Raw genomic sequence first — 12963 nt, 5'->3', positions numbered from 1 at the left:
CTGTGCCCTGCATCCTATGTGCTCTCCTAGTGTTATGGCTAAATGAGTGATAATGAGAATAGTGATGAATGTCTGCCATTTAGCAGGCACTGTGCTAAAAGTATCAGATAAATTTATGAAATGCTCATAACAGTGGAGGTGGGTACTATTCATATTTGTATTGTACATAATTTGTCAGACTTGGAAAGGTGAAGTAACTTGCTCAGTGTTAAAACATTCATTTTTCTGTTTGATTATTATGTACTAAAGTTATTCTTTTATTTGTGTGATTATTTAATCAACAGTGTGTCTACGTCATTAAGTTAAAAGCTTTGTGAGGGCAGGGATCACGTCCTTTCTGACTGCTTTCTTGCTCTCTCTCTCTCTCTCTTTCTCTGATTTTCACCTCACGTGAATATTTCTCTCACTCTTCTTTTTCATCTCTGCCCCTTTCTACGCCATCAATATTTAATAGCTGCATGTGGATAATTCATGTTCTCTATTAAAAACAAATGATATTGTTATAGTTTAAATTTATAAATCTCTTTGCTCTCTACCTGACATATGATCGATATTTGACCAATGGTGTCTATTATTATTATTATTGCTACAATTATTATGATTAATGGGAATCATCATATAAAATCATCTGTACTGAGCAACCACAATGCCTTAAGTTTTATCTAAAATCCAGGAGTGGATGAGGAATTTTGGGGCTTACCATATCTATTATACACTTTCTGGCAGTTACTGAGATTTACATCCTAGAAGATACTGCTCTGGGCACAGTCATTTACAGAGCAGCGGCCACAGATCCAGAGGATGCTGTTTTGGAGGTAATTTATGATTTTGGGCAGAGAATATCAGTGTCTGGTAGTTTTATGTATGACTGCATTCACATACAAAGCCACAGGGATAATCAGTGCACTATACCATAATTCTGGTTCCAAACATACTTTTCTCCTCAAACACTAGGACATTTCAAGTGCAAATGATTAAAGGCTAGACTGTCTGGGTAATTGCTTCCCTCTAGTGCATCCCATCTATGTAGGCAGGCCCAGCAAATCCTTAGGTGTTGACAAAAGATTCCAAGCCATTTAACCTTGTCCTCAGGGATCTTGGCTAACCACACACCGTTGAGAAACAATATTGCTTTCTGGTGGAATTAATTTGTATTTCAAAATGCTGGGTCTCATCTTCAGGCTTTATAGGCTTTATAATGCCCTAGGAATGTACTTATCTTCCAGTTATAGATACCATGGGATGGGGAGGAAACTATGGACTTTGTGCCAAGAGGCTTGGGTTTAAATTCTAACACTACTGCTGCAAGTCATTTAACATTTCCATCTCTCTGTTTCAACTGTAAAACTAGGGAAAGGATATCTGCTTGTCTTCTCTCTTACTGCTTTCCTCATATTATAATGAACTTGAAAGTAGTTTATAAACTGTAAAATATCTTACAAGTGACAAAATTTATATTACTGTCTTAATTTTTGATGCTCTATGGAATGGTTATGGCATTATTAAGTAGTTTTAGCTAATGAACTCATAGATAAGAAAATCATGTTTTTAATTTTTAATGTATCACTTTCTGAAATTGGCTGAAACCTAGAGAATTATACATACTGATGCTGTACTTTCAGCATTTATAATGTACTGGTAATGCAACTGGGTCACTCATTGCTCAAGGCAACTTGACTTTTACAAAATATTCATTAAACAAATAGATGGCCACTAATATTTGAGGCATTGTCCACATGGTTTTTAAAAGCATTGAATATACTCAAGTAATTACACACAAAAAAACAGTTGTCGCCGAGACCCCTTCTCCCCCATTTGTCTCATTCTCCTCACAGTAGAACAATACCACATCCAGGATGAAACTGGAAAGATCACAGCTTCCTTTACAACATGTAATTAAGCCACCTAATCATGCACATTGCTCCACATCAACTCGTTCAAGATTATAGTACTGAATCTAGCACTGAGCAATTCCAGATGTAAAAGAATCAGATATTATATTGCAATTGCTTCCTTGGTGTTCTCCATGGCAGCCCATCCACTGTGTTGACATTTTAGGGAGGAAAGCACATCATGGTCCAGCTATGCCTCTAACATGCAATTACAATGACTTACTAGCCAATTAACGCAAGCAATTTATTTCAAATGAAGGACTACCAAATGTTTATTCGTATACGATAAATGCTTCTGGCTCTGGCTCTATACTTTTCTCAGAAGAGAACTGGTTCCTGGGCCATATTTGGAAGTGTTCTCTGTGAATTTTACCAAACATGGAATGGCATGTCAGTGTTGACATAGACTGTGGAAACTTACATTTAGACACACTCTTATACACATTATTCTCACACAGTAGATTAGACCAGATGTGTTGTTCAAGTACTCATGACTAGGCAACAATTTTCATTTGTTTAAATCTTCATATTAATTCATAAAAAACTTGTTCTAATCTGAGGAAGAGCTCAGCACTGTTTTGGAGTCTGATGTATGATGATAATAATGCAATTAATAACTTTTTATCATATGACAGGCACTTACTTTATGTAATTGAATCCCCATTTAATTCCTGAAGTAGATGCTATTGTCTACTCTGATATTAATGAATGGATCAATAAGCTAGAGTATTATGTCTTTAATTTATAGATGAGAGATATTTATTCTAATTGAGATCAAGTAATTTGTCTAAAGAGTAAGTAGTGCAGTTGTGATTCAAACCCATGTCCCTTTTGCTCTTTTGCCTATATGTCTCCTATCATACCAACAATTGCCAAATTGCTTCCACAAATGCTCCATGAGAAAAACAACAGATCTCATGCTCAAGTGATTTTGGGAACTAATGTCTCCATATCTGTTCTAAATATAAAATACACAGCATGTTAAATGCCCTGAGAAGTTCTCCAATAGAGAGATGTATATTTAATCACATTTTTCTAATTATTTTCTCATAGCATTTTGTATTAAAAAATTGTATTGTATTTTTTCCTTTATTATTTAACCTCCTTTTACCCTCTTCGATCCTGCAATTACCACATTGTTGTCCATGCCCATGAGTCCTTTTTCCTTTTTGCTTGATCCCTCTATCCCCTAATCTACCCACCCCCCATAGCTGTCATACTGTTCCCTGTGAGTCTGTCTCTATTTTGCTTGTTAGTTCAGATTGTTCATTTGATTCCACATATAAGTGAAATCATATGGTATTTGTCTTTCTCTGATTGGCTTATTTCAATTAGCATATTGTTCCCCAGGCCCATCCAGGCAGGCACAAAAGGTAAAATTTTCTTCTTTTTAATGGCCAAGTAATATTCCATTGTGTGAATGACCCATAGTTGTTTTATCAACTCATCTACTGATTTACACTTGGGCTGCTTCCATATCTTGGTGATTGTAATAAAAACGCTGCAATGAAGGTGAGGGTGATTCTTTTGAATTAGTGGTTTGGGTTCCTTCAGATAAATTGCCAGAAGTGGGATCACTGGGTCAAAAGGCAGATCTGTTTTTAATTATTTGAAGTATCTCCGTACTGCTTTCCACAGTGGCTGCACCAGCCTGCATTCCCACCAACAGTGCAAAATGGTTCCCCTTTCTCCACATCCTCTCCAGCACTTGTTGTTTGTTGATTTATTGATGATAGCCATTCTGACAGGTGTGAGGTGAAATCTCATTGTGGTCTGAATTTGCATTTCTCTAATGATTAGTGATGTTGAGCATATTTTCATGTCTATTGGCCATCTGTATGTCTGTCCCCTTTGGAGAACTCTCTATTCAGGTCCTTCACTCATTTTTTAAAAAATTGGATTGTTTGTTTTTTTGGTGTTAAGTTTTGTAAGTTCTTTATAAATTTTGGCTATTAGCCCCTTATCAGATGTATTGGAGAATATGTTCTCCTATTCTGTGGGCTGTCTTTTTATTTTGTTGATATTTTCCTTTGCTGTGCAAAACCTCTTTAGTTTGATGTAGTCCGTTTGTTTATTTTTTTTCTTTTGTTTTCCTTGCCCGGGGAGACATATCTGATAAAATATTGACACGAGCAATGTCTGAGTTTTACTGCCTATGTTTTCTATGAGATCTCTGAGTGACTGGAGGCTGACTTTACTTTGCCCTGCAGAGGTTCTCCTGATGCTTCCCTGAGTCTCAGTTCTACCCCTACTCTCCATGCTATACGCCATCCATATTACAACCCCACCCACTACCACCAGTGTCATCTTTTCAACCTTTCTGGTTCAATGATGGTGGGAGTATTGGTGGTGAGGCTATAGCATGTGTCTTTCCTTATTATTTATCACATTGAAAGGTCTGTTTTGAAACTTTAAGTACATTACCTCATTTCAATTCTGCTTTAAGAATCCTACTTCTTGAGGCCATGTGGATGCTGCTGATAGTCATGAACAAGAAGTGGGGCAGAGATTCATTTTTCAACATGTATTCTGTCTTTTCCTCTCTTAATGGTGAAATAAACATATACCCTATAAGTTATCTTTCAAATAGTATATGCCTTATTGTATCTATTAAAATAGGTAATTAGGAACTTGTGCCCTGGTTTTGAGATCAAGCAGCATGAGGTGACAAGTGGAGAGAGATGAGAGTGACATTGTGGTTAGAAAGGATAAAATTGGGATGGAATCAGCATGGTCTCATGAAATAAGCTTTAATATTTCCATTTCAAGGTAAATTATCTCATTCAACTTATCCCAAAGTTAATGATGAATCTTAGCATATAGATTTTAGATATATTGTTTTTAGATATTTTAGATATATTTCTTTAACAAATTTTTATTTTCTTTTGGAAATTATATGAGGGCCTAAGGAAATAATCAGCTAAACCAACATTTTAATAATTTGTTTGAAAAAATTTTAAAAACTCTAATAAAAAATAATTTATGAAAGTTTTATGGAACCTTGAAAAATAAAAACGTACACCATTTACCCTGACTGGCATGAGTCAGTGGGTTGGGCATCGTCTGGTTTGATTCCTGGTCAGGGTATGTGCCTGGGTTGTGGGCCATGTCCCTGGTCAAGGGACATGTGGAAGGAAACCAACTGATGTTTTTCTCCCTCTCTTTCTACCTCCCTTCCCCTCTTTCTAAAAATAAATAAATAAAATCTTAAAAAAAGATATATCATTTAATGACAAATGGAAACCTATTTCTATGGTTTCATTATTTTTCCCTCTGATAAAATAAATGGTATGAATAAATGTAGACAACAGACTATATATGGAAATGAAAAATATTTTCCATCCAGTCAAGTATATTGACTGAAGGCTGACAATAATCAGATTTTATGGCAAAGTGATATTTGGAACTTCTGAGAGGTATAATTAGTGGTGGAATCATCAAATGACACAACAATTATATTGCATTAAAACTCATAATTATGGATCTGAGGATTTTAATTATATACTTCTTTTTTCTAACTCAGCTGTGAAACAAACATTAAAGGGGAAAAAAAGATGAGTCTTTTGAGTTAGAAACCAAAATATGTGAATTTTGCTTTATAACTTGCGTGCCAATTCTGGTTTTAATGGATTGTTCCTAAGTACAATCATTTTAGGGAAAAGACCCAATATTGTCCTTTGAATAGCATCTACATTTTCAATTTTTATAAATTTCCTGTGTGTGGGGAAACACATCAAATAGGTAAAAATGTATCCAACTGTTGAAAGTATTAGGTCATGTCATTTCTGTACATATTTTGTAGACAGAATTAATAAATCAAAGTCTGTTTCTTCATTAATCACTCAGAAAGTATATTAGAATTTGCAGTTGCAGCTCCGAGAAAACTCAACCCAGGTGAGGTTCTTGGCTGCAATAACTGAAAAGATTGTGTATCTAGCACAGCAGAATTCTGGGTTCACATGATGTAAGCAGGGCATAATGTAAAGAGGTTTACTGTAGGACCCATGAACTTCAGTTTTTTCTGTCTTCCATTTGGTATTATGTAAAGGGAAGGAATCTGAGTCCCTACCGACCACCAGCTTGAGACCCACCTGAAGCTTTCTCTTTGAGTTTAGGTCATTTTCAGGGCTCTGGCTGCTTCATGTGCTAGTCCTTAACCAATTACTATGGCAAAGTAGAGATAATGCACTGATTGGCTTAGGTCTAGGTCAGATGACCACCAGAAATTTTAGGTGGAAGGAGTTTGGACTGCATACTCATAGGGATTGAGAATGAGGGAGGTTGATTCAGCAAAGAGCTGCTATTATAAGTGCCTGAATAGATGCTCTAAAATACAAAACCAAACACTGCTTACTATAATGAGACTGTATTGTAGCCTATCAAAACTGGCCAATCTTCCTTAACTTTATTTGGTGTAAACAGAGCCTGCTAATAATCTAAAAATTTCAAAATTCCTTCTTACTTTGTCCATGTTGGTCAATGTTAAATTATATTTCCCTGAAAACATTTATAAAAAGAGAAATGATTCAAAGCAATTAACTTTTAGTGTAGGCTATTGTTTGGGAAAGAAATAATTATTTTTTGCCTTTTTATAACACTAATCATAAGTAGTCATCATTTTAAAAAAAGCCTTTATCATGAAACTATAAACTCCATAAAAGCAGGGATTGGGTCTGTATTGTTCACAAGGGTAATCTGATATTTATGAAATGCTTAATAAGTAAAACAAAACCAATGGGAAGGACCATAAAATAAAATATATTCAAAAAATTGTTTAAAACATTTTGGCATGTAATAGAATTTTCAAATATTTAAAAAACATTAATTTCAAAGGAATTAGAACTGTTTTGACACCTCAGTGTATCCATTGTATGAATAGTTCTTGAGTGACTATTCTGTTGTAGGTGTGAGAAGAAAACATTGAATGTGGCATGTAAACTCAGGGAGCTTACAGTCTAGTGAAGAAAATTGACAACAACCAAAGGTGCAAATAAATGATATAGTGTCAGATAGTAAGTGGTGTGTAAAAGATAACAGTAAAGTAGGGCAAAAGGAAAGAGTGATGAGTAGAAAGAGCAATGGTGTGTATTATTTTGGATAGGATGGTTGGTTAGAAAGGTCCTCTCTGAGGAGGAAATATTTGATCAGAGACCTGAATGAAGTGAGGGAGGAAACCAGGCAGATATATTAGGGTAGGATTTTGCAGACAAAGATAGCAGTCTTAAGTACAAAAACCCTGAGGCAGAAACAGGCTTAGCATATTTAAGGAACTACAAATAAACCATTGTAACTGAAAAGCAAAGAGTGAGAAAGAGAGTTAAGAAGATGATGGTGGAAATATAGCCAGAAACCAGATTACCAAGGTCCTTTTAGATATTGCTAAGGACTGGATTTTATTTTGATTAATGTGGAATTTTGGGGGATAGAAGACCAAATGATATTATTTACGTTTTAAAAAGATTATGCTGGTTTTTGTGTGAAAAAAAAAATTCACTGCGAAGAGGCAAGACTGGAAGCAGAGAGACTATTTAGAGATGATTGCAATAGTTAGGTGAGAGATGATGGTGGCCTGGTCTAGGATAATGGCAGCTGGGGTGGGGTGGAGGGGTGAGAAGACTGGAATTTACAATTTGTTCCTCTAATGTTTTATTATGAAAATTTTCAAATGTATAGAAAAGTTGAAAGAGGGGAAAAATTGAAAGAATGCACACCCTTATATCCATCAGTAGTTTCTATAGTTAATATATTTCATGCTATCACTCAGCTACCCATCCTTGTATTCATTCATCAATTCTATTTTATTTATATATTTCAAAGTAAGACATAGTACACTTCACTACTAAACAAGGCAATTTGCATATATTTTAACGGTAATGTTGACAGACTTGTAGACAAATTGGACATACGGTATAAAGAAAAGAAGAAAATCAAAAAGGTTTCTGGGTTTTTTGGCCAGAGGAACTCTTGAAGAGGAGTGGGGTAGATGAGGAAAATCAAGTGCTTTGTTTTAGACATATTGAGATTGGGAAGCAAGATAGACATGCAGGAAGAGTAGACAGCTTGATTAAAATTGTTGAAGCTCAGAAAAGACAAAGGGGCTGGAGCATCAATTTGTGCTTTCCAGGCAACAATTAGTATTTGTTGTTGAGAATAAAATGAGATTACCTAGGAATTAAGTGTGGATATAAGAGAGAAGAAAAAAGTTCAAGGACTAAGCCTGGAAGTGCTCCAAACTTTGGAAGACAGAAAAAGGAAGAAGATTGAGAAAATAAAACTGAGTAGGGCCAGTCAGGAAAAGGAAAATCAGGAGAGTTGAGTGTCTCCCAGAAGCCCAAGAAAATGTATTTCAAGAGGGGATTGATCAAGTGCTGCTGAGTTGTTGAGGTGATGAGAACTGAGATTACTCATCACTGAAGCTGGCAATATTTTAATTTCTAGAACTCAGGTACATGTCTAGCATATAGCAAGTGTTCAGTGAGTGAAGAATTGGAGGGCTTTGGTGATCTTGATAAGTGGAGTAGTTCAGTGAATTAGCAAGAATGAAAATCTGATTAAGGAAGCTTCAAGAGATTCAGAGGTGAGGAAAACAGGAATACTGAGCATAGATGAATTTCAGAGTTTTCTTAAAAAGCAGAGCAGAGAAATTGGGCAGTATCTTGAGGAAGATGTAAAATCAAGGCAAATTTTAATTTTTGAATGATGAGAAATATTATAACATGTTGTATGTTGGCAGTAATAGTCCAGTAGAGAGGAGAAAATTAATAAATAATACAAGAGATAGTGACAACAATTGCTGGAGAAAGGCCTTGAGTAGGCAATCATGGTGTCAGTGCATGGAGGGGGGCCTAATGTTAAGAGCACAGCGTTTCATCTATAGAAACATGAGGAATATGAGGTATAAAGGGGCATATGCAAAAAGTTTAGTAGGAATAGTAGTTGTATGTTCATTTCAACTTGCCCATCCAACAATTATTTGCTGAGCATTTAAAGTAGTCATCCCTTATCAGCTTAGGGTACATTGAAGACCCCCAGTGGATGCCTGAAACCACAGATTGTACAGAATCCTATATATACTACACTTTTTCCTATGACAAAGTTTAATTTATAAATGCACAGTAAGAGATTAGCAGCAATACTAATAGTAAAATAAAAAATTATAACAATAGGCTATACTCACCTTTTTGCTTAAAAGAATCATTTTACAGCTTCTTTTTGATATATCTGAGTTGCCAACATTTGGGGTCATTATTAAGTAAAATAAGGGTGACTTAACACAAGCACTGCAAGCATTTGATGTCCAAGATGGCTGCTACTGACAATGGGCAGGAAGGGTCTATACCTAGAGATGCTGGACAAAGGGATGATTGATGAGGTATGGCACAATATTTCTTCATGCTACTCAAAATCGTATGCAATTTAAAATGAATGAATTATTTCTAGAATTTTCCATTTAATATTTTGGACTACTGTGGACTACCACTACCAATAACTACAAGAAGCTAAACCACACATAAGGGGGGCTCTGTATGAATGTCAACCAGTGATTTAGGAAGTAGCACTTCAGCAGTGAAGAAAGCAGAAAAGAATCCTGGCCTTCATGGGGCTGATATTTTAGGATGAGGACATAGACATATATTTTGCTATATTATACGCTGCCTAGTATTATGGAGCCAAATGAAGCAGGGAAGGAAATAAGAAATTTTATGAAGTAGATTGTAATTTTTAAAATGATAATCAATGGTTTTAAATAGAGTGGCAAGAGAATGTTTTTAAAAAATTATTGCTTCTACTTTTCCCAGTGAAATAGAATAAACAAGCCTAACAACAGAGAGTAGGGAGGAGGAAGAGACTGGGGAGTGCTGGAGATTTGGGGAAAGAGGAGAAAGCATGAATCTGCTCATTCCAAAGAAGGAAAATTAATTGTCTCGATAAATGTGAGAGGTGAAAGGAACACTCAGAGAAAGGGTGGGGAGGATATAGAGGAGTTTGTTGATGAGAGACATTGAGAAGGCTTGGGGTAGGGTTTGGGGATCAGATGGGATGAGTAATTGTGATGACAAGTTTCTTGGGATGACTGAAGTATGTGAGCTATGACAGACATGTCCTGATCATCTCTTAAAAGGAGCGCAATGGGGATAATTGCACTGATTATAACTAACTACTAATTGAGACCAATCTCTTAAGAAGTTTATAGCATTGATGTTGTTGATGTTGAGGAGAGAAATGTGTGGATGGCTATCTTACTGGGAGCGGAAAGAGCTCTTTGTGGCTCCCTTTAATCTGCTGCTGGCAGTGTCAAAAATTTTGGGAGAGGCAACAATCCTGGGAGCCCCGATGCAGGAATTCATAGCGAGTCTATTTACAGAATAAAAATGAAGACTCAGCAATTATTATCCTTTTCAAAGTAAACAGCTGTACTGAACAGCCAACAAGAGAAAACAAGCAAAAATGTTCTGTTCTTATTTGAAAAGTTAATCAGAAATTAACTCCTTCACTTTGACAGTGCCTACCTACATAAATCTTTGCCCAAATTCTTTAAAAGAAAAACTTTCTGTACCTATTAGAAAAAGTAACTTTTATATTTTGGCTGCTTGATGTCAATTAACATAATGAGGGAATGATTTACTTTTACCTGCTTGGTTTGTCGTAGCCTAGACATATCAATTCTCTTATATAAAATTATATTATCTGAATTTGTATCTTTCCTTCACATAAACAGGCAGTGGTCTTACACTTCTTGATTCATGGAAGACTTTCAGGAAATGTTTGTAGGAGAATGTGAATGATTCATTTCATTTTTATAAATTCAAATTTTTTTTTGGTAGGGCCACTTAATATAAGGTTTCTCAACAAATTTTTAAGTGTACATTATAATATTATTAGCTATAAGAACAAGGTTGTACAGCAAAGTCCCAGAACTCTCTCATCTCTCATTACTGAAGCTTTGAATTCTCTGAGTAGCCACTACCTATTTCCCTCTCCTGCATGCTGCTGACAACCACCATTTTCCTCTCTGCATCTCTGCATCCTATGTAAGTGGAATCTTGCAGTATTTGTACCTTTGAAACTGGCTATTTCACTTAGTATATGCCCTCAGGTTTCATCCATTTTGTAGCATATTGCAGTATTTCCTTCTTTTTAAAGGCTTAATAATATTCCATTATATGTATATACCACATTTTCTTTCTTTATCTGTCAATAGACATTTAGGTTGTTTCTACATTTGGCTAGTGTGAAAAATGCTGTGATTTGGGATGGCCACTATCTTTTCAAGATCCTGACTTCAATTCCACATAATCAATACAGTCCCTATCAAAATCCCAATGGCATTTTTTTTTACAGAAATAGAAAAATAATTCTAAAATTCATATGGAACTATAATAGGCTATAAATAGCCAAAATAATCTTGAGAAAGAAAAACAAAGCTGGAAGCACCACACTTCCTCCTATCAAAATTCATAATAAAGAAAATTAAAGCAATATGGTACTGATATAAAGACAGACATAGAGACCAACAGAATAGACTAGAGAACTCATATAAACATCTATAAATATATAGTCAATTGATTTTTTATACGGGTACTAAGAATACATGATGGGGGAAGAACAGTCTGTAAAATAGATGGTGCTGGAAAACTGGATATTCACATGCAAAAGAATGAAACTGAACTCTTATCTTACACCATACGTAAAAATCAACTCAAAATTGATTAAAGACTTACATGTAAGTTCTGAAACTGTACAACTCCTAGAAGAAAACATAGGATAAAATCTTCATGACATTGGTCTTTGATTTCATGGATATGACATCAAAAGCACAGGCAACAAAAGCAAAAACCAACAAGTGGGACTACAGCAAAAGAAATAATAGGGTGAAAAGGCAAGCTACAGAGTGGAAGAAAATATTAGTAAACCATCAGCTATTGATAAGAGATTATACTCCAAAATGTATAAGAAATGCCTACAACTCAATAGCAAAAAACCCTCTTAATAATCTAATTAAAAATGAGCTAAGGAGTTGAAAAGACATTTCTCCAGAGAAGACATGCCAATGGCCACAAGGTATATGAAAAAATGCTCAACATCACCATTATCAAGGAAATGCAAATCAAAACCACAATAGATATCACCTCGCACTTGTCAGGATGGTCGTTATTAAAAAATAAAAAGCGTGTGCTGGCAAGGATGTGAAGAAATCGGAAGCCTGTGCATTGTTGATGGGAAGGCGTAATGGTGCAACAGGTGTGGAAAACAGTATGGAGGTTCCTCAAAAAATTAAAAATAGAACTACAATCTCTTTTGGCTATTTATCCTAAAGATTTATTTCTGAGTTGCCTCCCATGGCTTGGTTTTCAACCCTAACATCATTTTAAAATTTTACCTTTTTGTGACACCAAGAGAAAAAGGGGAAAAGTTTAAATCATACAATATGTTATTACATTCTTGGAAATTCTAGTATGTGGAGAAATGTCATTCAGTTTAGGCATGTACTAGCCAAATGAATTTGAGAACTGAGGCAATTATCTGGGTTATTCAAGCTAAAGAACAATTTTGTTTGAAATTGTATATAATTGAAGAAAAATTGATTTTAAGAAAAGCTTTAATTATCCCGAAAATAATCTTACACTCTCCACATGAAAGGCAGAGGTTGAGAGGAAACCACAGACAAATTTTTAATAAATATTTCATGGAGTATTTACTTCATATTTGCACAACTTGCACCATCCTCCACAAGATGGCATGCAAGTTTGTAACATACTGTAGCCAGTAGTCATGCTATTGCAAAATCACCATGTAACAAGCAATCACACTGAACAATCACATGATAAATTAGTATTTTGCCTTACAAATTTCAAATGTGTAAATCATGGGAATGTTTTTCATAGGTAAAGACTAACATATTATAAAGATATACACATCAACATGTAATTATTTAAAGGATATATGAAAAGAATCAATGAAACTTTATTTACACAAGGCAAATGAAGTGTTGGCAATGACTAGCCCTTATAAAGGACATTGCATTCAGTTATTCATGTTTAAAAAGACATTTTTATGAGACTAAGAAAAG

At 35.1% G+C, this 12963-nt stretch overlaps 1 protein-coding gene across 1 annotated transcript in view; it reads left to right on the top strand.

The window, feature by feature from the left end:
- LOC129087830 (cadherin-related family member 3-like) overlaps positions 1-12963 on the top strand; it is a 90719-nt gene that overhangs the window by 14057 nt on the left and 63699 nt on the right. Inside the window, exon 4 of the mRNA XM_054594854.1 lies at positions 727-815. Within this exon, the coding sequence (XP_054450829.1) occupies positions 727-815 (89 nt within the window). The remainder of the gene's footprint in view (positions 1-726; positions 816-12963) is intronic.

Source organism: Pteronotus mesoamericanus, unplaced genomic scaffold, assembly GCF_021234165.1.
Source record: "Pteronotus mesoamericanus isolate MK-2021 breed Mesoamerican mustached bat unplaced genomic scaffold, CSHL_Meso_final scaffold_54, whole genome shotgun sequence".
Classification (NCBI taxonomy): Eukaryota; Metazoa; Chordata; class Mammalia; order Chiroptera; family Mormoopidae; genus Pteronotus; species Pteronotus mesoamericanus.
Note: the sequence above shows the minus strand (reverse complement) of the source record. Positions and strands in the feature narration are given on the sequence as shown.